A 27,482-nucleotide genomic window follows, 5' to 3' on the forward strand; every position below is an offset into this window, starting at 1 on the left:
GGAGCAGCAATAGAGAAGGCCCTCTCCTACATCCCCACCAAGCATGCCTGTGAGCCGCCTCTGATGATCTTAATTCCTGGTCAGACCCATGAGGGAGATATGGTCTTTTAGATCAGGGGTCCCCAACCTTTTTCACCCCACGGACCGGCTGGGAAAGGCAGGGCACCCCTGCGCTCATGCACATGCGTGAACAAGCGCACACACTTTCTTGTGCAAACAAGTGTGTGCTCAGGCACATGCGCAAATGGCAGCGTGGCACTTGTGCGGGCATGCACGTGCGTGTGCGCATGCACAAACAGCAATGTTGTGCTTGTGTGGCCGTGGGCGTGCCCGTGTGCATGCGCAAATGGCAGCACGGTGCTTTTCTGGATGTGCTTGCACTTGTGTGTGTGCGCAAATGGTGGTGCGGCACTTGCACAGGCACGCTGGTGTGCACACGCATGTGTGAATCAGCTGTGCGGGCAGTGCATGCAGGAGGCAGGGTGGGAGGTCTGTCTCTGCGGCCCAGTCTGGCTCAGGCCATGGACCGGCACCGGGCCGCGGACTGGGGGTTGGGGACCTCTATTTTAGATAGCTTGGACCCAAGCCATTGAGGACCTTATAGGTTAAAGCCTATCTAACTTCCAAGAGGTTTGTGACGTTAAAAGTAGGGAGGAACAGAGCCACATACACTTTCTTGAGCTCTTTAGTGGGGGTGGGTGGGTTATATCTGAGAAATAAAGAAACCACACATCTCTTCCTCCTCGTCTTCTCCTTTCAGCTCTTCCACCTTGATTCATTTTGCTCCTCCTCTCTTTCTGTTCCAGGATCCCCGATTATCAGCTTTAATTTTCGACAAGCTTCAAGTGCCTGAATATTTGCAGAAACCCAGGAGCGAAGGGGAGAGCAGGTGCGATGTTTGCGCAGCCCACCTAAACCAGCTGAAGCAAGAAGCCATCCAGGTCGTCCAGGGCCTCAACCAGGCCAGCTGCCAAGAAGGGGCAGACCCCTCGCAAAGTGCCGTGACGATGGCTACCATTTTGCCGAGGCTGGCTTCTCAAAATGTGGTCACGGTGTCTTCTCAGAGGGACTTGTCTCTTGTGCCTGGGCAGGGGGGTAGATCGTCGGCCAAAACTGCAAGCCTTTTCTCCGGCGCTGAAAGGAAGAAAGGGCTTGGGTGGCCTCAAGGCCCGGGTGGGTTCCCGAACTCCAGCGTCCAAGTGACGGTGTCTCCCAGCGGCCTTAGCGGGGCCTTGAGTTCAGTAACGATCCAGGCTCAACAGTATCTTGAAGGGATGTGGAGTATCTCCAGAGTGAACAGCTTTCTGCCTCAAGCTTGCCTAGTAAGTAGATGGTTGCTTGATTTCCAGAATTCAAAACTGTTACGGTATATACTGTATGTCTTTTGAATGCAATGGTTTTTATGTATTGGCTGCATTTGAATCTTAGGTACCTTGCTTTACCTCCCAAATGCAACCCTCCAACAACTGTAGTGATGGTATGACACCAGTATCATTCCAGGAGGGGTGCATTTTATCAGTCACTGGTGCGTTCCTGCAGTCCTGCATTCTGTAATTCCATGTGGAGTTTATTCCGACAGCTGTGCATTGCAGAATTCCAGGAGGGATGTATTCTACTAGCTACAGAAGGAAGAAGGAGGGTCAAGGAGAACAGAGACTTTATGAGGAAACAATTTATAAAGAAAGCAAGGGAAAGAGTTAACGGCCTTAACATCAGAATTGTTTCAGACTTCAACTCCGGAAAATTAGTGAAATTCCTCACTGAGTGGGAGCAGGTAGAGAGTGGAAATCATCTTGCTATAATCCTGCAATTTTTAAAATTTATTTATTATCTAAAATTCTAAAATATTTAAATGTTGTTTTTCATTTGAGAAAAATCCATGTGTGGTTTACTATAGGAAAAATGAACAACACGATAATAAAAACAATGAATGCATTTTAAAAACTGTGGGGATTTTGTAGTCTAAAGTTCCATCTTGTCAGTAGAGAATTGCAGTTGATAGCCATGGCGTAGCTAAGATAGCACATGAAAGAGGAATGCTCTCAGTAGGCAAGCGAGCTTGCAGTCGAAGTTGCTGAGAGATCAACTGTAAGAAGCTTTCATCGATGAAGTTATCAGGATGATGTCAGCTGGAGTTACCACAATAACAATAACAGGTGAAGAACGACCAGGGAGTGCAGAGAACAACGGTGAGAGATCATTAGTAGACAATACCAAAACTGATGTGCCCAATTGATATCTCAATGGTATAGATGCAAAAGTTTATGCCCAGTCTGTTGTTTTTTTTTCTCTGGGCTGCACAAAAAACCCTTCTGCAAGAAGACTGTAGGTTGCCAAATGATTCTCCATTTAGACTGTCCGAATACAATGGCATTCTCTTGGCAGAACGCCCAGAATCGCTGATAAGAGGAGAGAACTAAGTCTGGGCATTGCGCCAGGTGTGGACCTTGAATTTGCTACTTCACAGAGGAAGAGAGAACAATACAGACTTTATGTCCTAGCAGGCTGCACTGAATCCGTGGATGAGATTAGAGATCCCATCACGCTGAGATATTCAGGAAACTGCTAAGCAATGCAAGGTGTGATAGAATTTGTAGTTCTAGGAAGAACATGGAACATAGTGTCCAGGATGTTGCAAGTGGCTTGAGAGTAACAATGCTTTCTCCAGATTGGAAGGTGATGGGGGAAGCGCTTTAAGGAGTTGGCTCACCTCCTCCCACCCCATATGCATTTTTCTCTCTTACTGGCCAGGTGGGGGGGCAATCTTTCTCAGCTATGACTGTCCAGCTGAGTAGGATTTTTCCCCAAACCTGAATGTTTGCCATGCGAGTTATCAGTCCTGGCACAACATTCAAGCTGAGACAAACAAAATCAGCGCATGTAAAAACCAGAACAGTGTAGCCTTGAGGAATAGCGGCACATTTAGCTTTAGAAACATAGACCCATTGTGGCAGTTCAAAACAGGCCTCCTGTTGGGCTGCCCCCCTTACATTTTCTTCCTCCTCCCCTTCTGATTTCTCACAAGACACATGGCATGCTTGTAAAGCTTCTTTTGTATACCAGCCGGTGACATCACATGAATCCTGCAGATCCCCTATTATTCTCTCTTGGCCTGGGGGCGGCCCTGGGTCCCATTTCCCTGGGTCCCATTTCCCATGTGCCCTTGGCTGACTGAGAACTGCGTCCATGAGACGGACTTGAACAGCAGAAGTGAATATACCTTCTCCCATAGTAATTGGCTGATGTACAGAACCAACAGCATTAATTTCTGCTTGCTTAGTTGCTAAATCTCGCCATCCTTGAAGGCAAATGAGTCCTTCTGCTGGTGGAAGGAGACCCCTACTCCAGTCACTAGGGGCCGGCTGTTGGGCAGATGAGGATTCCGGGAGAGTCTGTGTCTGTTTGTCCTTGAGACTGAGTTGCAGTTCGCGGACACCTTGATATGGGAGCAGTTCAGAACTATGAGAAACTGCTGCGGCATCTCCCTGTGCCTGTGCTTGTGTTCCCTGAACGCCAGGATAAGCAGTTTCTAAAGCAGCACCCATTGTATCCATTAAAGGACAGTTAGAAATTTTGTTCTCAGTTGCCTGATGAATGGCAGGACTGGGAGACAATGCTGAGGTGTTCCCAGGCTGAGGCTCGGTTGGCTGGGCAGAATGAGACAGAGAGTCCAGCAGTGGAACCGAGGGGGCTGGTGTGAGAGGAAGGGGAGGCAAAATTTGAGGGAGTTGTTTGAACAGATTATTTTCAAATTCTTGATCGAAAAGAATGTTCCGTGGTGGTGCCAAGCCTTGAAGGCTGGTACGCACTTTGCAGCATGTAGAAAGCACTTTTGCTGTAACTCTTGGATGTCCCTGTAAACAGCTGCCTATTTTAGACCATTCCTTGAGGTCCAGTGTCCCTTCTTCGGGGATCCAGGGGCATACATCCCGAATAGTATGAACTAAATCTTCCACTTCTGTGCGTGTGGTCGTGTGACCATTCCTTTTTAATAAGAAGTGGAGGTCCTGTACTTCCTGAAGATTAGATACAAAGCTCCCCATGTTGCCAGGAGGCTAGGTGTCTAACTTGACAAATTCAACACTCACCCGGGATCCTTGCGGATGTGTGACGTCTGAAACCCTTGCCGGGCGAGGGCAGTGTGAATTGTCGCGCTGTTGCGTTGCTCAGCTTGTCCCGTGCTTCTTGCCTCACACGGGCTGCACCAAAATGTGGGGAAATCCCCAGGGAACCCTGCTTGGAAGCCAGCCAAGCAGCAGTTGCATGAAAACCAGGGAGAGATCTCTGATAAATGAAGACACTGCAGACTTTATCTTGTTAGTATTCAGGTACCGGTAGAGAAGAAGAAGAAGATGAAGAAGAAGAAGATGAAGAAGAAGAAGATGGCTACCTTCTTCCCCCCAGACGTTTTTATTAAGCACGCAAAACAAGCAAAATTAGCATAAGATAAGAATTTGGCCATAGAGGCGTTGTGTGGTTATCAGTCTTAAGGCATTCCACGCCTGCGCAGAGAGAGAATCATAGAACAATGCATCTTTATACTACAATAACTTGATTATGCTAAACACCAGTGATGTATCCCTTAATAGCCACAAGATGGAACTTTAGACTACAAAATCCCCACAAAAAACAAGAGAAGATTCCATTAATATCCCCAGGGATGACTGACAGGGTTAATGGCCAGGAAAATGTGTAGTTAAGCAAAAAGGCTATTTGGATTTTGTGATGGAAACACCTCACACTGGGAGCCAAGCACCCATAGATGCTGCAAAATAGCAGAAAAGGCTTAGAGCGCGGAAAAATTCCTCTTTTCGGTCTACAATGTGCAGAATCTCCCAGCCAAAATGGCTGGCAATTCCAAGAAGTTCCTTCTCTGCATTCCAACAAAGCTTCATTAGGCTGTTCTACGGTAAGCAAGGCCTCACCTTGAAGATGTAAAGATCAGAGCAGTCTATACAAAAGAAACAAGCTTCTTTCTTATACATATTACTCAGAAATCAAGCTCAACATTTTTCCTTTTTTGCATTAAAGGATTCTGGGAGCTGCTGTCCAAAAAAGGAACTTTTTTCAGCTCCACTAGCTATGACAGATACCATGCAGCCTCTGAGCCATCCGTGTACCATGGGACTTTTACACAAATAATTCATGGAAGACCTCTATGTGGAAGGACTTTATTTGCATCGTTCTTGCCAACAAAGCAAAAAAAGACAGTGCAAGCAAAATCACATATATATCAGGACTCCAAGTTACAAGTTGCTACCTGTTTCTTCACTCTGCAAAAGAATCAGTTGTGTAAGGGTCAGATTATATACTAAGGGCATATTTCCTGCCTTTACTGTGTTTTCCCTCCAGGCATGCAAATGCTTCAGGCTGTGCTTCCTGTCCAAGGGACGTGGTGGCGCTGCGGGCTAAACTGCAGAAGCCTGTGCCGCAGGGTCAGAAGACCAAGCAGTTGTAAGATCGAATCCACGCGACGGAGTGAGCGCCCGTCGCTTGTCCCAGCTCCCGCCAACCTAGCGGTTCGAAAGCATGCAAATGCAAGTAGATTAATAGGGACCACCTTGGTGGGAAGGTAACAGCGTTCCGTGTCTAAGTCGCACTGGCCATGTGACCACGGAAGATTGTCTTCGGACAAACGCTGGCTCTATGGCTTGGAAACGGGGATGAGCACCGCCCCCTAGAGTCAAACACGACTGGACAAAAATTGTCAAGGGGAACCTTTACCTTTTAGTATGTAATTCGACTCCTACACAACTAATTCTTTGGCAGGTAGCAACTTGTAACTCTGAGTCCTGAGATATATATATCTATATATCTATATCTATATCAGGACTCCGAGTTACAAGTTGCTACCTGTTTCTTCACTCTGCCAAAGAATCAGTTGTGTAGGGGTCAAATTATATACTAAGGGCATATTTCCTGCATTTACTGTGTTTTCCCTCCAGGCATGCAAATGCTTCAGGCTATGCTTCTTGTCCAGGGATGCAAATATTTCTGACGCTAACTACCTCATCTGCTCAGGATTATTTTTTGGATTTTTCTCTTTCTCCCTCAAGCCTCTCAACCTCTTCAGTGCCCGGCTTGAAGAGGAGCCAGGCTGGACTTGAAAGCTCACATCTTTTGATGTTTTAGTAGCCTAAGTAAGGTACTGCCCATAGGTTTTGTGCAAGGACTGGACAGTTTTTTCCTTCTCCTTTGTCCCTATGTTAGGGCCATGGTTCCTGTTAAAACCATTTCCCTGAATAAGCACGGATTGGAGTGGGAACGCTAAGCTGCCTTTTGTTGATTTAAACATAATCTGGATGGCGGCAGAGCATTCCCAATCAAAACACCGACCTGTTACAGTTTCACTTTATGTGATCAGCCTCGAAACTTGTCATAAAAGTAGGAAGTAATCCCTTTTGACGCCTGTGTAAATAGCTACTGTCTCGAATGCCTGCATTTTCTTTGTCCACTGAAGAGTGTAATTATGAATGCTACCTTTTCATAATAGCTTTTGATTCACCCCAAAGTTAACAAAGTGGAATACAAATTGTATGCCGTTTAAGAGATAATCCTTGGATGAAATATGACAGCTGTTCAAACCTAAATGGCTTGACGAAACTCTAGGAAAATATTGAATTAAAAAGTGCAGGAATGTTTTGAAAAAAAATGTAATTACCTGAGTTCAGCTTTAGTAGGGATTCTAATGGGCGTTGATATTAATCTGTGAAATGTGCGGATAGGTGGTTCTGTATGTGTGTGTGTGTGTGTGTGTATAACTGGTCTTTTGTATATTGCTAGGAAGCTATACTTATCTGCTACATAAAAGAAGAAAAAAAGATAATATGGCTATCAGGAGAGAAGTAAAATCTTCATAGTAAATAGAGCATGGTTTGCAGATGGCTTTTTCATGCATTATATGTCAAAACAAAATTAATGTCATGTTATACTGGGTCCAGATGAAAACCCTGTATCGCTTTGCTTGCAAATGTGAAGCGAGGCTGCACAAAGTCATGTTGCTGCTTGACGTGAAGGGTAAGATGACAACTCCTCCATCTCTGTTTGATCTACCCATTCTCACTGGACCGCCAGGTGAATAATGGCAATGGGACGCCGTCGGACACCTCATCAGAGAGCATCAGTGCGGTTTAGAGCAACAGGACAACTGAGGAGGAACAGCAAAGGGACTGTTGCTGCTGCTCCCCAGCATCTGCTAGCTTGAGTCCTTCTGCCTAATGATTGGGCCGGTTATGGTGCTAGGGATCTGTAATCCCCTCTGGTTTGCCCAGAAAAGAACCTAATCCTGTATTGTACGTAGATTTCCTGCAACACTTCTGGATTTCTATCATCGAGTTGTGGTTGAATTATAAGGCCCACAGTCTATCTCCCCCTCCAGTTTTACAATTCTCTCATCAGTTTTTAATGATCGCTGCTCGTAAACAGTAGGGGGTTATTTCTTTGGTGACAGTAGAGATGCACAGCATCATGTGTCATGGAGGTGCTGGGACTTGTAATCTCAGTACACCTCTCTGGTGGGAATGGGCAGCAGGAGGATTCTTTTGGACAGCAGGAGTATATGGCTTCACAACCATTCCCAGATACGTTTTGTAAAGCTGAACAGACAGCAGAATCAGATGTAGCCACGTGCACTTTGGAGGTGACCTCCGTTATCTTCTTTCCTAGGAGGTGGTTGCAAGCATTAATACAGCGGTGCTCACATCTATGAGTACCATTTCTGCAATATTTATGCATTCCCTAGCAAATGTAGACGATGCTTGTTTAAAAATACCCTCTGAAGGTGTTTGCACTATAATTCTCACAAATCTTTAACTCTTGTTTTTTCTCGAGTAGCGTTTTTGTGATGGTAGTCTATTGCCTTAATCCAGTGATCTGGATACGAATATTCCATTATGACGGCTTCTGCATTTGGTGGAGAGAGCCAGTGTACACAATTCTATATTGCAAAGTGCGACTGGGTTCTAATTTTAAGACAGGCGGTTCCTCTTCAAGAAAGTCATCACAGGAGATGGTGCAGCATTATACAATGGTTTAATTTCTTTTATTGGAGTGGTATGAACAGCAGGGATGTGCTGGTGCTGTGGGCTAAACCGCAGAAGCCTGTGCTGCAGGGTTAGAAGACCAAGCAGTCGTAAGATCGAATCCACGCAACGGAGTGAGTGCCCGTCGCTTGTCCCAGCTCCCGCCAACCTAGCGGTTCGAAAGCATGCAAATGCAAGTAGATAAATAGGGACCACTTTGGTGGGAAGACAACAGCGTTCCGTGTCTAAGTCGCACTGGCCATGTGACCACGTAAGATTGTCTTTGGACAAAACGCTGGCTCTGTGGCTTGGAAACGGGGATGAGCACCACTCCCTAGAGTCGAACACGACTGGACAAAATTGTCAAGGGGAACCTTTACCTTTACCTATGAACAGCAACTTAATGGGACCAGTGAACATCAATGTTTTGGCCCACATCTCTTGTAATCCCAACATTTTGAAAGTGTCCTTTAACGAGGGGCCATTCCAAACCTCGCACAATCGGTAGGTTTCCACATGGGATGGCTCCTCGCTGTGCAGAGTCCTACAAAACAGGTGTTGAGTCTAACCGCCTTCAGGATGTGTTGCACCGGTGGGTATTGGGTGCAGACACCCCACCTTCTTCCAGGGACCTTTCTCTCTCGAGTAAACATAGACATCCATTCTAGCGGTTCTACCTCCCCCAACTGTATTTTGATTCCCACACACTTTCCGTGCCCTTTAGAACCTTCATCTCTCAATCATCTTTAACCTCCCCCTTATGGGTAAAGGAGAATACATAGGGTCCTTCAGCACTTTGGGGAACTGACTTATCTTCCTCTCTACCTCCGGACCTTCCCACGCTTCTGATCCTCAGCTCCTCTTTTCCCTCTTTATAGCTTCTAACCTGTTCATGTCCTTTTCCTTCTCTGTCCTCAAGATGCTCTCCGCTCTTGGTTGACCCTTAAGTGCCACAGACTTCCCATCCTCTTCTTTTCCTAACTTCTTGCTTTCTCCTCCCAATGACATGGCTTGGACTATTGAAGGTAACAGTTTAAAGACATGGCCGAATCCTTCAACCTTAAACGAGTGAGGGGACGGCTTACTTCTAAGCTCAGCCACTTGCGCTGGTTCATCCTCACACAAAGTTAGAGCAGTTTGATTCCACTGTAACAGCCATGGTCAAGGAGACTACACTAACACTGTCTAAGAGAGGATTCTCTTACCAAATTATTAAGAAAAGGTTGTGTGGTCCTAAAATTTATACAAATGCAAGAGTAGGGTGATACCTTTATTGAACCACTAAAAAAAATCATCAAACTAATGATAATCTTTCAAGGAGGAAATTGCACTTCATTGGACTGGGCACTTTCCATTCATGGATAGCACAGAAAAAATGTAGTCACAGAGTAATTAGCAAACTGTATTTTCATATGCTTTCATGGCCCGGAACCAATGGTTGTTGTAGGTTTTTCAGACTGTTTGGCTGTGTTCTGGAGGTTTTTCTTTCTAATGTTTCACAAGTCTCTGTGGCCGGCATCTTCAGAGGACAGGAGTTAGAACTCTGTCCTCTGAAGATGCCGGTCATAGAGACTGGCAAAATGTTAGGAAGTTAGGAAGCCAAACAGTCCGTAAAAGAACTAATTGTATAATTGCATTTTATATGTCATCTTAACGTGTTTTAACTGATGTAAGCCGCCCCGAGTAGACGTTGTCTAGAGGGGCGGGGTAAAAAGCAAATAAATAAATAAATAAATAAATAAATAAATAAATAAATAAATAAATAAATAAATAAAACCTACAACAACCATAGTTAGCAAACTCTTTGTATGAGGTTTGGAATGGAAAATTCCAACCATGTTGTGATAGATGGTGTTTGAGACTGCACCGCCCAGTTAATGTTTGCAACCAAAGTCTGAACTCACCTCACGTGAGCAGGCCTGACACAAACCTTCACCATGGCTTTTTGGGACTAACCTAGCCATTGTTCTGCCCTTACGAATAACACAGAGCTTAGAAAGTTATTAATATGGACACAGGCTCCCTCGAGCGCAGCACTTCTGGGTGTTGCAGTTTGGAAAATATGCCTTCCAAACTTGGGGAGTGTGTGAGTTTCCAGTGGACAAAGAAAACAAACAGTTTTGTTCTGAACTTTGTTTTCTGGCAAGCCAAAATTCGTATTCAGTTCTCGTTCAGTAAAAAGACACAGGTCCAGGAAGTAGAAAGTTGGCGCTCCTCTAAACTGGACCACGAAGTGCTGCTGAATAAGAATGAATTGAAGATTTTCAGCCAAGACCCTTTGACTTGAAGTTTGGAGAGGGCAACAAAAGGAAACAAATCACGCCCCACTCTACTGTGCTTTTGCTATCATAGCTTGCCAGCTTCGTAATGGCAAGAATAGCTCTTTCTGAGTCCCACCAAATGGAAGCTGCCACTTTTTCACTGCATGAGAATGATTTCTATTTATTTCCGTTTATTCATTTGTGTGTTGCATGCCTGTCACATCCAATTTATAGCAACCCTAATAGAGTTTTGGGGGTAGGAGGGATATTTAAAGAGCGATTTTTCTGGTGCTACTCCTCCCTCCATGGGTTTTGATGGCCGAGTGACAATTCAAATCCAGATCTCCTGTATCATAGTCTGTCACTCTATCCACTACACTAGTGATCCCCAACCTTGGCCCTCCAGATGTTCTTGGACTACAACTCCCAGAAGCCTTCACCACCACCTCTGCTGGCCAGGATTTCTGGGAGTTGAATTCCAAGAACATCTGGAGGGCCAAGGTTGGGGACCACTGCACTACACCACATGCAGTACTTTTTACTTATTATTTATTCACTAGATATATTTATATCTCACCTTTTCTCCAGTGAACCCAAGATGACATAGGTGACCTTCTTCCTTGCTTTGTTCTCATATCAGTTCTGCGAGATAGGTCAGGCTAAGAGAGGGAGAGACAAAATTACTGCTCAAAGGTCACTCCATGTGTTTCATGGCATAGGGAGACTGATTCCCAAGGTTCTTGCCCCACACTCAGTGTACTACACTACAGTGGTGCCTGGCATTGCGACATTAATTCGTTCCGCAAAAATCGCTGTTGAACGAAAACGTCTCTATGCGATATTAAAAAGCCCATAGAAATGCATTAAAACCTTATTAATGCGTTCCTAGGGGCTTAAAACTCACTATTCAGCGAAGATCCTCCATAGCGCGGCCATTTTCGGTGCCTTTTAAGCAAGGAATCCACCCCAGAAAACAGTGGGTGGCCATTTTGTTTACCCGCGGCCATTTTGAAACCGCCGATCAGCTGGGCGAAAATGGTCACTTTGCGATGACCGGTTCCCGAAGCAGGGAACCGATCATCACAAAGTGAAATTTCCCCATAGGGAACATCGCAAAAAGTTCATAGCAAAGCAATTTCGTCGCTAAACGGAGCGCTCACTAAGCAAGGCACCACTGTATATTGGGACACTGATGCTGTACAGTAGTGTAATATTACATGATATATACTGGCTGAAAGTAGCAAATGAAAGGAAAAAAAAACTTGTTCTTGTTACTGCTGTTGGTAAAGCCCCTTATATTTCACCACTTTGCAGAATATGTTTTTACCGGTGGCTCTCATTTTGACTCCTGCAATCAGAATAGTGAAATAAATGTGTGTGCTTGTGGTTTCGGCTTGGCTGTAAAGGAATTAGACCTCATGTTTGCCAAGGCACGGGGTGGACTTAGTACCATGCAGGATTTCCAAGAAAAACAGAGTGGATTTAATGTCTTATTTGTATCTGAAGAGTATCTGAATGGAGATAATGGTGATGGAGCAATCAGGTTGACAGTAGGAAGAGATAAGATGAAAAAGCCATTGTTTGGGAGAGCCAAAATTCTGGGAATCCTTGAAACTCAAGGTTGCTGTTTGTAATGTTGAGCCCTAAAAGAGAAAGCAGTTATGGTGAAGCAGTAACTAACACTGAGTGGGCAAGGTTGAGATTTGCCTAGTCAGCAAATCAGGTAATAAACCTTGGTCAGGGAATCAACCTTGGATTTAGGTTACAGAGGTTTTCTGCAGGAATGAAGTATTGATGGAAATACGTACACTGGCATACGGAAATTAAATACCAGGGGTAAGCCAGCTGTGTCTCTAGTTCTGTTAATGTGTGAAGCACAGATAGATGAGTTTAATGAAAACACAGCACTAAGAACATACTGTATGGATGGTGCAGTAGAGAGATTGTGTTCCTCACCCACCCGCCCTCTTAATGTTGTCTACTAGAGCAGTGTTCTTGAACTAAAACTCCCAGAAACTTTCACCACTAGCTCTGCTTGCTGGGATTTCTGGGAGTTGTAGTCCAAGAGCATCTGAGGAACCAAGGTTGGGAACCATTGTACAGTACTTAGTACTGGACAATGTCTGGCTCTACCAATAAACTATACATGAATTCAATACTTGCATAGGGTGGGACTCGAAAACCCACAGTGTTATAGGTATTTCTGAAGTCTTGTTCTCAGGAGCCCTAATTGGCCTAGTTACTGGTGAGTCACTGCGGTTCATCAACAGCTGGTAGGCCCCACTCCTGGCCATAAAAGTTTCTTTTTTGGGGCCACAGCTCCTAGAATGCTTCAGACAGCATGCACCACCACCTCCAACCTAGGTATTATGTGTGTAAAATCTAAAATAGGATTCTGGAAATATTGATTGATGGTGTTTTATTGTTTTGTTTCAATATGGAGGCCTTATCTGGTGAGTATATATGACACAAAAGAAAACTTGGGCTAATTAATAATTATAGCTTAGTATATTGTTCAGAAAATTTCAGTGCAGTAAAGGAGAATGAGGCAGGATTTCATACACTGATCAGCCACAACATTAAAACCACCTGCCTAATATTGTGTATGTCCCCTTCGTGCTGCCAAAACAGCTCTGATGCATCTAGGCATGGACCCTACAAGACCTCTGAATGTGTCCTGTGGTATCTGGCGCCAGTTCATTAGCAGTAGATCCTTTAAGTCCTGCAAGTTGCGAACTGAGGTCTCCATGGATCAGATTTGGTGTTCCAGCACATTCAATAGATGCTCAATTGGTTTGAGATCTGGGGAATTAGGAGGCCAAGGCAACACCTTGAACTCCTCTTTGTCACGTTCCTCAAACCATTCCTGAACAATTTTTGCAGCATGGCAGGGAGCATTATCCTGCTGAAAGAGGACACTACCATCAGGGAACATTATTACCATGAAGGAGTGTACATGGTCGGCAGTAACCTCTGGGTAGGTGGTATGTGTCAAAGTAACATGTATGTGAATGCCAGGACCCAAGGTTTCCCAGCAGAACATGACCCAGAGCATAACACGGCCTCCATTGGCCAGCCTTCTTCCTATCGTGCAACCTGCTGCCATCTCTTCCCCAGGTAAATGATCCACATGCACTTGGCCATCCATCTCCTCTGAAAGAAAACTTGATTAATCAGGCCATGCAACCATTTTCCATTGCTCCACAGTCCAGTTCTGATGCTCACTTCCCCACTGTAGGCGATTTGGAGGTGGACAGGGGTCATCATGGGCACTCTGAGTAGTCTGCAACTATGCAGCCCCATACACAGCAAACATCAATGCCCTCTGTGTTCTGACACCTTTTTATTATGGCCAGCATTAAGTTTTTTCAGCAATTTGAGCTATGATAGGTCTTCTGTATGATCGGGCCAGACGGGCTAGGCATTGCTCTCCATGTGCATCCATGATCCTTGGTCACCTGCAACCCCCGATTCCAGTTCACCAGTTGTCTTCTTTGCATCGCTTTTGGTAGGCCCTAACCCTTCCGTATCTAGTCGCGCTGGCCACGTGACCACGGAAGATTGTCTTCGGACAAAATACTAGCTCTATGGGTTGGAAACGGAGATGAGCACTGCCCCCTAGAGTTGGACACAACTGGACAAATTGTCAAGGGGAACGTATTCACGAAGGCTTTCACGGCCGGGATCTCGTGGTTGTTGTGGGTTTTTCGGGCTCTTTGGCCGTGTTTTGACGGTTGTTCTTCCTAATGTTTCGCCAGTCTCTGTGGCCGGCATCTTCAGAGGACACCACAACAACCATGTCAAGGGGAACCTTTACCTTTTAACCACTGCATATCAGAAATACCCCACAAGACATTTGAAAATACTTGGATCCAGTCATCTAGCCATCGCTATTTGGCCTTTGTCAGCTCTTTTTGCTTGCCTATATTTCCTGCTTTCAATACATAAAATTGAAGAACTGACTCTTCATTTGCTGCCTAATATATCCCACCCCTTGGCAGGTGCCATTGTAATGACGTGATCAATGCTACTCACGTCATCTGTCAGTGGTTTTGGTGTCATGGTGCTCAGTGTATGCCAACTGGCTTTAAATGTTTGCCCTATGCTATATTATACTTATTGCTGTCTGGAGAGCTCAGTGGTTTAGGTATCTCGCTGTGGAGCCAGAGGCTGGAAATTTGATTCCCCACTCTGCCTCCTGAAAGTAGAAACAGCCTGTATGGCTGCGGGATCCCAAGGTGCCCCCAGAAGAAGAGACTGGTAAACCGCCTCGGTGTTTTCTACCTGTAAAACCCTGGAATGGGTCGCCATAAGTCAGAACTTACTTGACAGATGTGACCAGCCCCAACCCAGACTTGTCACTTTTTAAAATAACTTACCCTTAAAGGGCTTGACTCCAGCCATTAACCACACCAGATTCAGTTGTTAAATAATGAAAAATGTTCCTGTTATTAGATCTGGAAACCAGATCTAAGCTTCGGTTAGAACCCAACAACCCCCAAACACCCTCCTTTGTCCCTTACACTTTTTCTTGTCCTTATATTCCAGCCCTCCAGACCCTCCTCCTTCAGGCTCTCCCGGATAGGCTGTTCACATGCACCACCCAGCCAATCACCTTGTTTCCCTGCAGCACATGAAAAAAAATTATTAAACCTGCCCTGTAATCATCTCTGAGACAGTACATGCACTTGTGGTGATGAGCAGGAAGGCATAATCTCATACCACTCCCTTTCACAGTCCTCCATAGTCCATATTTCACTGGCCTAGCTATCATTCCAGGAGTATTATCTGAGGGAGAGCTATTCATCTAGCCCTTCTGAAGGACCGATTGCTTTTTCCTCCTCCTTCCCCTTCCCTTCTTCCTTTTGTGCTGTCTGTTTATATTGGGAACATGTGTGCAGAAACTGGGTTGTTTTTATTGTCCCAAAACGTCTCTTGATTCCCAGTGTAGTACTAAGGAAAGAAGTAGGGGGAAAAAGATTTAAATAAATAAAATCAGCAAAAGCAGCAGCCTCCTGCAGAAAGTGTGTCTGGCTGGTTGTTAACGTGGCAAGTTAACGCTTTGAGAAAAGGACTTCATTTCATTTCAACTTTTCAGGTACTTTAAGGAGAAGGCTGAAAGCCTTAAACACTTTCTAAAGCCAGGCATTCTGCCAGTGAGAAAGCCTCCCAAACAAGCAACCCCCCCCCCTCCATTTGATCTTTTCTCACCCACAGGCCAAGGAGTTATAATGATAGTCACTCATAAAACGGCATGCCTAAACTAGCTGTAGCAGCCTGTGGAGCTAAGACAAGCAACACTCATCATAGCAAAAAAAGAGAGGTTGCTTTGTATTTTCCTTCACCTGTTCTTCTCAGGGACCAGACTTAGTATGAGGTTTGGATTAAGATTATTCACAGAGGAGACACTGTGCATGCCAAAAAGGGGGGAAAGGTGATGTTTTCAGATTCTAGCTCCTTGTAAACCCGCAGCAGCATAGTTAATCCAGAAAACTTTCCCCATATGTGCTGCTTGTATTAGGACCCTTGCATTAGGCAGTGACAATGCTGATTATCTGTTAATACTTCTTCCAGATGCTCCAAAAGCTGCATGCATGTTACCTTGATAACTTTTGGAACAATTCTGTGAGGTAGGCCAACTATTATTATGGCTATGTTTTGGATGGGGAAGAGTAGTTGAGATAGAGCAGTTAGCTATAAACTAGCTGCCTGGATAGCTCAGTGTGTTAGATACAGTATCTGGCTATGGAACTGGAGGTTGAGAGTTCAGTTCCCTGCTGTGCATCTGAGAAATGCCAGCCTGAGTGGCCTTGGGCAAGCTGCACAGTCCCAAGTTGTCCACAGAAGAAGGGAATGGCAAAACCATTTCTGAGTACTCCCCACCTAAAAAATGTCTGAAAAGGTTCACCATAAGTCGGAATTGACTCAATTACAGTGCACATGATTATTATGATAGATAGACGTTGTGTGCATTTCTAGTGGAGACATGACTTGTGTGTAGATTCAAGAATCACTGGTTGGAGACCCCAACAGTACAACAAAACTCATATCTGCAAAAAGTAAGAGTAGTAGGTATTTGATGCCGGTTTTATGGTGTATCTATTCCTCTGTCAATCAAGAACAATATACATTCTGATAGAGTTGCCTTCAACGTAGACCAACCCTAATACAATTTGCAAGGTTTGTAAGGTATTTAAGGAGTGGTTTTAACAATGCCACCTTCCAGTGGGGTTCCCTGGCAGAGCATGGATTCGGACACATCTCTCCTGAGTAAATCACACTAGAGTAAGCTTATTGAAGCTTATTGAATAAATGTAGATTTGGTGAGTCAATACCTTCATAAGTTTCACTGAGTCATATGGATCTACTCTAACTGTAGTATAGTAAGACCAATTTTGGCCCTAGTCAACGGAACAAGCTTGAGTTGAAATATGTTTAGTGAACACAATAGCTGAAACAGTAATTTTTAAAACATACGCAGGAGGTCAGCATTGTGTATATTGCCACTGTGATGTCACTTTGTTTCTTTGTAAAATGTATAAACAGTACATAGAAGTTTCTGATCCAGTTTTGTGAAATGGGACTGGTATTGTTCATGATTCTTAGTTCACTTATCCAGGAACCATGAAACTATGCTGACTAGTTCATACTTCTGGATTTTTATGGACCTTTCCAGCATTGGGTATTAATGCATTTAAAGGGATTTATTGCAGATTTAAAAAAACAGTTTGGTGGTGCTAATTGAAGAAGATTTATGGTGCTCCTGCTAATGATGTGGCATTGTTTTGTGAGAGAATGTATATAAAATAGCACTGTGGGTTGTAATACTATTTGGTGTGGGCTTTTAGTTCCCCTTTTCGACCCATTTATGTGTGCTATTGATTTTATTTCACTGTTCAGGCGGTAATGGATTTATAATTACAATACAGTCACAGTAATCAATGATGAGATTATTAGGCATATAAATAGAACTTTTGAGACTAAGATGAGGTAATTTCCTGCTATAACTGGGGATCAATCATAGCCTTGTTGTGAATTTTTAAGTAGTGCTTGTAAGATTTAAGATAGAGCTTTCATTAAAAGGAGTCAGCATACTCTCCCTCCACGTTTTAAAATAACTGAGTAGATAGCTTTATATCCATGACTACTAAGGTTCGTACATTGAACTGTGCGTTGGTGCACCATCTGAATGTACATTCACTCATTTCTTTCTTGGATGGAACCTCTTGAAGGTAACCTGTTTAGCTTTCTCTGCTCTTTAAAAAAAAGATGTTTAGGTGTAAGCCAGTTTAGCTGAGTGAGCAGAAGCACAGAACAGAGATTAGACATAACATGTTGAAAGAAATGACGTTACCTGCGCTGTGTTATTTTAGGGGGTAACAGCATCACCACAGTTTGATTTAATGTTATTGAAATTACGTAAAGACTAGTAAAGTCATGATTTTCCCCTTTGGGAATGAGTGATGTTTGCATGTTGTTTCTCATATGTTGTTTATGGGTGTGTGGAATATATTATTCCAGGGGGAAACAGTGAAGCCACAATCATTCCTGGATGGGATGAAGAATGATTTTGCGGTTCCTTATCCTCAAGACAAGTGAGGATTTTAAATTCCATTAGAAATTAGGGATTGTGAAAGCTGAGATTTAACAACATTCAAGGACCCTTAAGCTTCACCATTATGGTTTAACGTAGTGGTTCCCAACCTTGGGTAACCCAGGTGTTCTTAGACTAAAACTCCACCCTGTGAGAAGCAGGGCCATGAGCTTCCCTGCCTCCTCCTGCAGGTGGTCACCTGCACAACACCTGTGGGCCTGATCCACTAAACTACTCCAAAGTGTTGAAGCATCAAAGTGCAGTAAGTGCCCATGAGTTTACAAATTGCTTTGATCTGTTTTCATGTGCAATAGTTCTACCTTTTCTCTATTCCACACTAAGATGTAGCCAGCATCCCAGACCTCCTTTCCAATCCAGAATGGTTCAGGGTGCACCTGACAGAGCAATCTCTGGGAAGACAGATATTTTAGGGTGTTTCACAATGTTGTACATGTTCTTCACTTGGAGAGCATCTCCATCTAGCACCTCTGAATGAGACAACTTGAGGAAGAGCTGAGCTTCTGGAATGTTGGACTCATTATAGGGTTTGCACTGTATTTTAGTAGGGAATGCAAGCCAGAAGCAAACCAGTTTCGTCCAGAGCCCTGGAAACATTTGCTTTCCCCACTCCAATTTTCTCAGAAATCAGTTTTTGTCAGTGGCATGAAATGAGCAATCCGTTGGTTGTGTATTTGTATTTGTCTTGGGCAAGTGTTTTTTGCCCTGATCAGAGTGGTGCCACAAAAGTATATTGAGCAGTGGCCGAAGCTGTCCCTTTTCCACTTGAGAAATGTGAGTAATTCTAATTCAAGTGATTAATTCCAACCTGTGTCAGCGAACAGTGATGAGGGCTCTCCTTCAGTTCCATCTTCCCTGTTTCTGCCACTGATGAACCTAAAATGACTCAATTCAGGTGTAATCCTATTGCATCCATCTACATCAACAATGAGGTAGCAGTTCTAAACTAGAGGTACTATGAGCACTTTGACGTGTTAAGGTGTTTTATAACCCTTTGTACAGTGTCTTGCACCTCACCAATCACTTTGGAAAGATTTAGCTTCTACCATAATAAAATCAGAGACCACCACCACCACCATAATCTTTGAGAAGGCAGTCCCTATGTTTGCAAGTATTCTCTTGCTGAATTTATCACTTTTGCTAGGTTTTAAGGATGGTGATGGGACAGCTACAGTTGCAGCATTGGGTGTTGTGGGTTTTTCGGGCTCTTTGGCCGTGTTCTGAAGGTTGTTCTTCCTAACATTTCGCCAGTTTCTGTGGCCGGCATCTTCAGAGGACAGCACTCTGGTCAGTGCAGAGGACAAAGTGCTGTCCTCTGAAAATGTCGGCCACAGAGACTGGTGAAATGGTAGGAAGAACAACCTTCAGAACACGGCCAAAGAGCCCAAAAAACCCAGAACAACCATTAGATCCCGGCCGTGAAAGCCTTCGCAAATAAATTGCAGCATTGTTAACAAACTAAAAATAGTTCCGTTAGTACTGGAAAATTGCAGTAAGCCAGTCTGACTTCCATTGGAGGGAATTTCACCTTTGGGGTGCTGCTACAGAGAAAGTCTTATCTCATGTACCGTAATTACCAGCCTAGTTACTCAGAGTAGTGGGACGTATCAGTGTATTTACTGAGATGCTCAAACTCCATATGGGGAACAGCAGACTTTCTGATATCATGACCACAATCTGTTGAGGGTGTTCTGGATTGAAATCAGTGCTTGATTGAGCTTGGAAGCAAATTAGAAGCCAGTGGCAGTTAGTTCAGTTCTAAACTATGCCAGACAGTAGGCTGGCAACCCTGTTTTATACAAATGGTGGCTTTTGAAGACTTCCTAAAGGCAGCTCCAAGTAAAATGTATTACAGCGGTCTAACCAGGACTTAGTTAAGGCATGGATCATTGTGGCTAGAAGAACCCTAAAAGTAACGGAGTACATTTTTTTACATTACTCCTGTCAAAACATTTCTCAGTAGCTTGGAGATTAGCCAGGTTGTGGATAGTGTAGAAAGAACTCTAGCTGCACCACAATCTTGTGGCACTAGCACTCTCTTGTGCATAACTGACACAACATGTATGTACCATGCAAAGGGGCTTAGGTTCAAAATCTGGCATCTCCACTTAGGGCTGGAAAATTCTCTGTTGAAAACCATGGAACATGCTCTCCATCGGTGTGGGTAATATTGTCCTAATAATCTGACAAGGAGTAAGTAAATTCCTATTATAGGTGGTTTATAACCAGACTAGGGGTTCGTCCTGATTTTTTATGGGGGGGGGCTTTGATGAAGATGAAGGTGATAATTATGAGGTACAGTGCAGGAGTCGTGCTGGAAGTCAGGAATTCAGCTCTGAGATGGAGAGGGATGACTTCTGTGGGATAACGCTGTCGGTTTAGATTCACCCAGGGCAACTAGTGCACATAAAAGCCAGAGAGGTACGTGTTTAAACACAGACAACAAAGGCAAAGTTTTTGTCAGCAGGCCACAGCTGCAGGTACTAAAAGAACTACAGAAGTGAATTTTAGTCATAAAGTGCCTCTTACAGTATTTTATAACGAGCCCCGATGGAAACGTTGGCTAGGAGCTGTAAAAAAGTTAATGCGGTGGAATGTTTCCCCACAAAAAAAGGCACCGACAGCAGTGTGTGTTGTCATTTTTTGTGACGATTGGCCTCGGTTTCTCAGAGACATCTCGGCCAAGTGTGCGAGTGTCTCATCCGTGCTTGCAGGGTGGGGAGGGTTTATAGCCTTCGAAATTATCCACAGAGAGCCCGATTTACGTCACATATGTTCTGCATAATGGTGATAGGTCATATGAGGTTTGAGGTGAGGCTGTTTTATTATTATTATTTCATAGGCAAGCAGCTCCTCCTCTTAGTAATTGGCGGGTTATACTTCCATACCATGAAATGTGACTGCTGTGTAAAGTATAAGACGAAAGCAAGCAAATGAACATTTTAAAAAAACTGCTGTACTTTATATTTCTGAGTCAAAACCAGATTGAAATCTGTGAAAAATGTAAAATCTTTCGGTGTGTTCCTTTTCTAACAAACTTCATCTTGATTTGCACTATTGAGTTGGCAGCATTAGTGGTGAGGGGCTTATAAGACTCAGTGATATATTTTCTGGGTTATTTTGAGGAATTCTAGGGTTCTGAGGAAGTTTTTCTTGGTCCCTGATGAGGTCATACATGGCAGACAAGGTTTTCTGAAAAATGGCTTAATCGGCATTATTCGTTTTCTCTGGCAAAAAGTCTGTTGCCAATTACCGTTCTCAGGAAGCCCTCACCAATATGCATTCTGGTAGCTGTATTCCAGACAAGTAACTTTTCCAAGTTCTGGGCAAGAAGTGGTTTCAGATGTCTGTTTGAAGGTACCATTCACACATCTTGCAAGTCAGTGACAGCTTAACAGAGGTAGTCAAATCTCCTGCATGACCTGGGAGCCATTCTGTGCAAACATTCTTCAGGATGAGATGGTAGACTTTCAGATGATAGCTTGGCCACCTCAAACTGAGAGGAAGGGGGTTGCTTCCTCCCCTATGGAGAAAACTCCTCTGAGTGAGGCAGATAGTTATATAGGAGATAAGTGTGTTCCAAAGTGTTAGCTAATTCTTTGGAAAAAAATGTGCTCTTTTGATTAAAGCATGGCAGAACATTAATAAATATGACACGTATTTCCTAGCTGCAGTGGCAGAGTCCAGAATTTTTCCATTTCAGTTGGCTTGATATATAGCAGGCCTTGTATGAGACTATGAGCAGCTTTTTCAACTTGGCACCCTCTAGATGTTTTGGAAGAGTCCGTCACTCCACCCTGCATGGGCTGCATTTACAGGCGAAGACATGCTGGAACCTCCTGGTCCACAGCTTTGATCCCCTATTAATTCTCCCTCTGTTACCAAATTGATACCACTTATTTAAGCCTAATTATTTAAAAGTCAGCCTAAAGTTTGGTTCCTACCTTAGGTTTAGATCACCTTTTTTAGCAAGCGTGATCCTCACATTTGTGTTTAACTGTTTCTTCCATTGATACCAGCTAGTTGCCCTAACAACTTTGAACAGCTCAACGTCATTCTTTGGTCATTCTTCAAGGTCTATAACCATTGCTCCACTGAACAGTTTTAACCCAGGTTGTTCCTGTAATATCAAAGTTGCAGTTAATACTAAATGTTGCACTTACTCATTCACAAACTAACTTACCTAATGTACCTTACCTATAACTGCTAATTGTAGGGATATTATCTGTGATTTATAGCCTATACTCTAAGCCTGTATTTTATACTTAATCTCATTTTGTCCTTAGCTTTGCGGCCCATGCCCTGTAATCTATATTTATTCTAAGTGTAGCAATATATACAGTACTTTTGCTTTGTACTTATGGCCTAGGTCTGCCTTTGTATATTTATGTGTAAAAGAAGAAAGGCTCTTATTTCCAGAGGTCTACAAATTATTTAGTGGAAATACCATTATAACTCAAATAACGCAACCACACAAAACAATCTTTATTGCTTTTTTTTTCCTTGTTTGGATTTTATCGATTAGAACTGTTGGAGAGAACCTTTGTGTCTTTTTTTTAACAGTCAGCTATTGTTCTGTGTTTGCCTTGGCACATTTTGATTCTTAAATGTAGTTTTGTGTAGAGACAGTTTGTGCATTTATGGAAAGTTTGTGTTGCCTGGTGATAAGGAATCTCTGAAGATCCCTTTTTGTCAAGATGTCTTTTCAAATAGATAAAGGTAAAGGTTCCCCTTGACATTTTTAGTCCAGTCGTGTCCGACTCTAGGGGGCGGTGCTCATCCCGTTTTCAAGCCATAGAGCCGCGTTTGTCCGAAGACAGTTTCCGTTGTCACATAGCCAGCGTGACTAGGGAATGCCGTTTTAACTTCCCACCGAGGTAGTCCCTATTTATCTACTCGCATTTGCATGCTTTCGAACTGCTAGGTTGGCGAGGAGCTGGGACAAAGCGACGGGAGCTGACTCCATCACGTGGATTCGATCTTACAACTGCTGGTTTTCTGACCCTGCAGCACAGAGGCTTCTGCGGTTTAGCCCGCAGCGCCACCACAAATAGGGACAGCCTAAATCGGTGAGAATGAATTTTGTGGGTATTCTTTATTTCCTTAGTTTGTACATGTATTGGCTCAGCCACCATTAGAACAGGCGAGGATTCCTTGGCCATGGAAGTTCTGGAGAAGGTTCCTCCTCACTCTTAAGCTCTGTTTCATCCCCTGCCTAAGTTTCACCCCATCCTGCTGACTTGTGCATTTGAGAAGGTGCACACAGTGATTCTCCTCATGAAGGAGCCTCGTGGCACAGTGGTTAAACTGTAGTTCTGCAGCCAAAACTCTACTCATGACCCCAGGTTCAATCCCAGGTAGCTGGCTCAAGGTTCATTCAGCCTTCCATCCTTCCGAGCAAATAAAGTACTCAGTTTGCTGGGCAGGGGGAGGGCGGGGAATACGCAATGTGTACCCTGCATAGTTAAAATTGTAAACTTCCCATCAAGTGCTTTAAACATTGTGAGACGGTACACAGGCAGCACTTCTTGTGTCTTTTTCGCTTTTTGCTCGAAGGGTTTCTTTGCCTACAACACCTAGAATCACACAGAGAGTGTGGCTACTATCATAGTGGTTGTGATATTCCAGGAGTTATGGCCAAAAAAGTAAAATTTTCCATCTCTGGGAGAAACTGATTTTGGGCTTGGGGATGGGGATGATGAAGAAGATGTCAGCACATGGGTGTTGGCTTGTAGAGGCAAGCTTTCCCTGACTTAATCCAACTCGGTAGATTGGTTTTGGGCCAGTGGGGCAGACCAAATCATCTCGCCTGTCTTACAATCCATCTAGTAAGGTTGATCTTTTTTATTATCTGTTTAACATGGCTTCTACCACCTAGGCAGCTCATGGCTGAGATGAGATGCCATTTCTCGGCACTTATCCCTCTTTTGCTGCCAATTTGCTTTTTTTGTTCCTTTCCCAGCAAGATTGGACAGTCCTTGTGCACCTGGGGCTCAGGACTCAGTGTCTTCTTGCAAAACTGTCACAAAGGACATTTCCAACGCCAGAGCTGAGGGGGAAAAGTGTTTGATTTCCATCACACTCTGTCAGTACATGGCAAAACTTGTTTAACCTCTGACTTTAAGGGTGTTAATTGAGTAATTAGAGATTTAGTGGAGAGATATGGATCATCTGTAGATGTGTGATTTTGCTAATTAATTTATCTTGGCAAGCTTGGTTCCATTTCCTTCTTCAGACACACATACACACACACTCCACCTCTTCTACAATCAATACACACATTCTTGAGAAGTTTTCCTCCGGTTGATATGAATCACGTCTGGAGAACATGGCTTTGTTTTTAATGACCTTCCAAGGTTTATAGGAAGGGCTGTGAAAAGTTCATGTCCCCAGTTGTGAAAAATAAAGCTTCTTTACGCCATTGGACTGTTGGTCCAAATAATCCTGTCAGGACATCTTTTAAAAACTCCTTTTAGCTGGAAGCAGGATGGAGAAAAATCAGTGATTTTAAAAAAAGTTAAATCACTATTGAAATAAATATTATTTTTAATTTAAATGATCAAAAATCAGATTCTTTAAAATTTAAATTGTGATTTAAATAAATTTGACCAAAATCAAATCTACTCTGGATGAAAGTATCCAGGATTGGATATTTGCCCCCATAAATGCAAAATGAATTTATCTCATGTTCTCCTAAATTCTTCCCCCTTCAGTGTTATTTTCTTTGTGATTCCAGTTATTTTCCTAGAAAGCTGCTGCATGGATCAGGGCAGTGCTTTGCAGCTTAGAACTCTGCTGCAAAAATACTGAGCTATGTTTGAAGGCTAGGAAGCTGTTTCAGTAGGGCTTATTCTTTAGTTGTTCTTGCTTAGTTGTTGTGTCCGACTCTTCGTGACCCCAAGGACCAGAGTATGCCAGACCTTCCTGTATTCCACTGCCTCCCGGAGTTCAATCAAATTCATGCTGGTTGCTTCAGTGACACTGTCCGACCATCTCATCCTCTGTTGTCCCTTTCTCCTCTTGCCTTTACACTTTCCCAACATCAGGGTCTTTTCCAAGGAGTCTTCTCTTCTCATGAGATGGCCAAAGTATTGGAGCCTCAGCTTCAGCATCTGCCCTTCCAGTGAAGCACTCAGGGTGGATTTCCTTCCAAAATGGATAGGTTTGTTCTCCTTGCAGTCCAGAGGACTCTCAAGAGCCTCCTTCAGCACCACAATTCAAAGGCATCAATTCTTCGGCGGTCTGCTTTCTTTATGGTCCAGCCCTCACTTCCATACATCGCTACTGGGAAAACCATAGCTTTGACTATTCGGACTTTTGTTGGCAAGGTGATGCCTCTGCTTTTTAAGATGCTGTCAAGGTTTGTCATCGCTTTCCTCCCAAGACGCAGGTGTCTTTTAATTTTATGTCTGCTGTCATTAGGACTAGCTATGGACAAATATTTTCTTTGAGTTGTTTCTCTGTGAGATGCTCCTTATAACTGCAACCTTCTTTAGGAATTTGATGGAAAGAAGCTGAGTATTTAGAAGAAGAAAACTTAAGGTGAGAAAAAGCATTATCATAGGTCCAGCCATTAAGGGAGAGGTGCCTTGTGACACAGTGGTTAAAGAGCAGTACAGCAGTCAGAACTCTGCTCATGACCTGAGTGCAATCCCAATGGGCTCATGTAACATGTTGACTCGTGTGTTCCATCCTTTTGAGGTTGGTAAATTGAGTACCCAGCTTGCTGGGACAGAGGGGTCAATGTGTAGCCTGCATAATTAAGTTGTAAACCACTCGTAGAGAGCTTTAAGCACTATGGGGCCATATGTAAGCAGCCCACTTGCAGGAAGCCAGATTTCACTTGACTATCAGGAAAAACCAAGATAGTCAAGTGAAATCTGGCTTCCTGCAAGTGGGCTGCTTACATATGGCCCCATAGAGCAGGATGAAAATTGAGCCAGTTACCTCGAGAGGTGGTAATACCACTGGAGACATTCAAGAGAAATACAGTGGTGCCTCGCTTAACGATGTTCCAGGAAAATCGCCGTTAAGCGAAAACATCGTAAAGCGAAAAATCTCCCATTGAAACGCATTGAAACCCATTCAGTGCGTTCCAGTGGGGTAAAAACTCACTGTCCAGCGAAGATCCTCCATACGGTGGCCATGTTCGCTGCCTGTATAGCGAGGAATCCATCCCTAAACACAGCGGGGAGCCATTTTATTTACCCGGTGGCCATTTTGAAAGTGCCGATCAGCTAAAAACGTCATTTTGCGAAGAATCGGTTCCCGAAGCAGGGAACCGATCATTGCAAAGCGAAATTCCCCTATTTAGACCATCATTTTGCGATCGCAATTGTGATCGCAAAAAGATCATCGTTAAGCGGATTCGTTGTAATGTGGGGCAATCGTAAAATGAGGCACTACTGTACCACTAGATGCATTAAAGAGAAAGCCATGTGTTTAGCTGTATTATTCCTCTATTGAGCAGGGGATTGGACTCAAATGTCTTATGGATCCCTCCGAACGCCATTATTCTATTATTCTGTTTCTACCAAGAACTCTGGCCCTCCTATCGAGCAGTTGAATGATGTCCTTCTTATGAGTTACATGTCAATGAGACCTACAGTATGTCTATGTGTAGCAAATTCAGAGCTATAGTGGAAAAGCTTTAGCATATCACCTTAGGAGGTGGTTATAAAACATGATCTATGGTGGCATGGAATTTAAAGTTTGGTGGCATCCCAGGGAGTATGTAATTGCATTTTTGCTTCATTACAACACTGTCTCTTTTTGCTTTAATTTATTTTAACTAATTAGTTTGAAATGTCAGAGTAGTATTTCAGTTGGCAGAAACACCATACATTGTCACTTGTGCAGCCATTAACCCTAATGGCAAATATGTATTATGGTATCCAATCTAATTAAACATTTTAAAAGAATTCGTGGACATTACTTGTAACAATAATTCCTCAAAATGCTCCACAAAAATCTGTGTTTTCTCTTATCATCATGTGTTCGTAAAGAGCTCCTTCTCTTTTGGTTATCTGTGGTGAATAAACTCAGATTGGAGTTGATTAGTAGTGTGTGATGGTGGAACTCATCTTTGAAGCCACAGCACGTAAGTAAACAAAGCTGTTATTCTAAAACAGAATTGGATGCATTTATGATTGGTGTTTTTAAAAAAATCTCCAGGGATTGAAGCCTTCTAGAATTGTGACTATAGGGAAAGCCGTTAGTCTTGTAACAAAGTAACATTTTACTTTGATCAAATGTTAAAATTAACAATGAGTCTATGTTCTTCATTGTGCCATGTTTCTGTAGGCCATTGGGGAGGAACTTCTGTTCTGATGGTGTGACTCGACAGTAGGGAAAATGCATATAGATCCATAGTGATCCAGTTTTTCAAAGCAAGTCTCTAATGGTTTCCATGAGTGATATTTTGTGGCCATACTGACAAATACAACAAATGTCCCATGAAAGACAAAGAGAAGTGTCTTATCACTCTGGACTAACTAAAAGAGCTTGTGATCTGACAAGGTGCTAATTGGTGGTTTCTACTTCTTTTTATTGATTTATTTTTCCAAAGTGGCTTAGTGATAATTCCTT

General features: G+C 43.4%; 1 protein-coding gene across 3 annotated transcripts in view; it reads left to right on the forward strand.

Annotated features, from left to right (window-relative positions):
- KIF26A (kinesin family member 26A) overlaps window positions 1-27,482 on the forward strand; it is a 228,826-nt gene that overhangs the window by 90,192 nt on the left and 111,152 nt on the right. For all 3 annotated transcript variants that reach the window (XM_078383833.1, XM_078383832.1, XM_078383831.1), the window contains exon 3: window positions 807-1,322. In XM_078383833.1, the coding sequence (XP_078239959.1) occupies window positions 807-1,322 (516 nt within the window). The remainder of the gene's footprint in view (window positions 1-806; window positions 1,323-27,482) is intronic.

The sequence above is a fragment of the Pogona vitticeps genome, chromosome 1 (assembly GCF_051106095.1).
Source record: "Pogona vitticeps strain Pit_001003342236 chromosome 1, PviZW2.1, whole genome shotgun sequence".
NCBI lineage: Eukaryota > Metazoa > Chordata > Lepidosauria > Squamata > Agamidae > Pogona > Pogona vitticeps.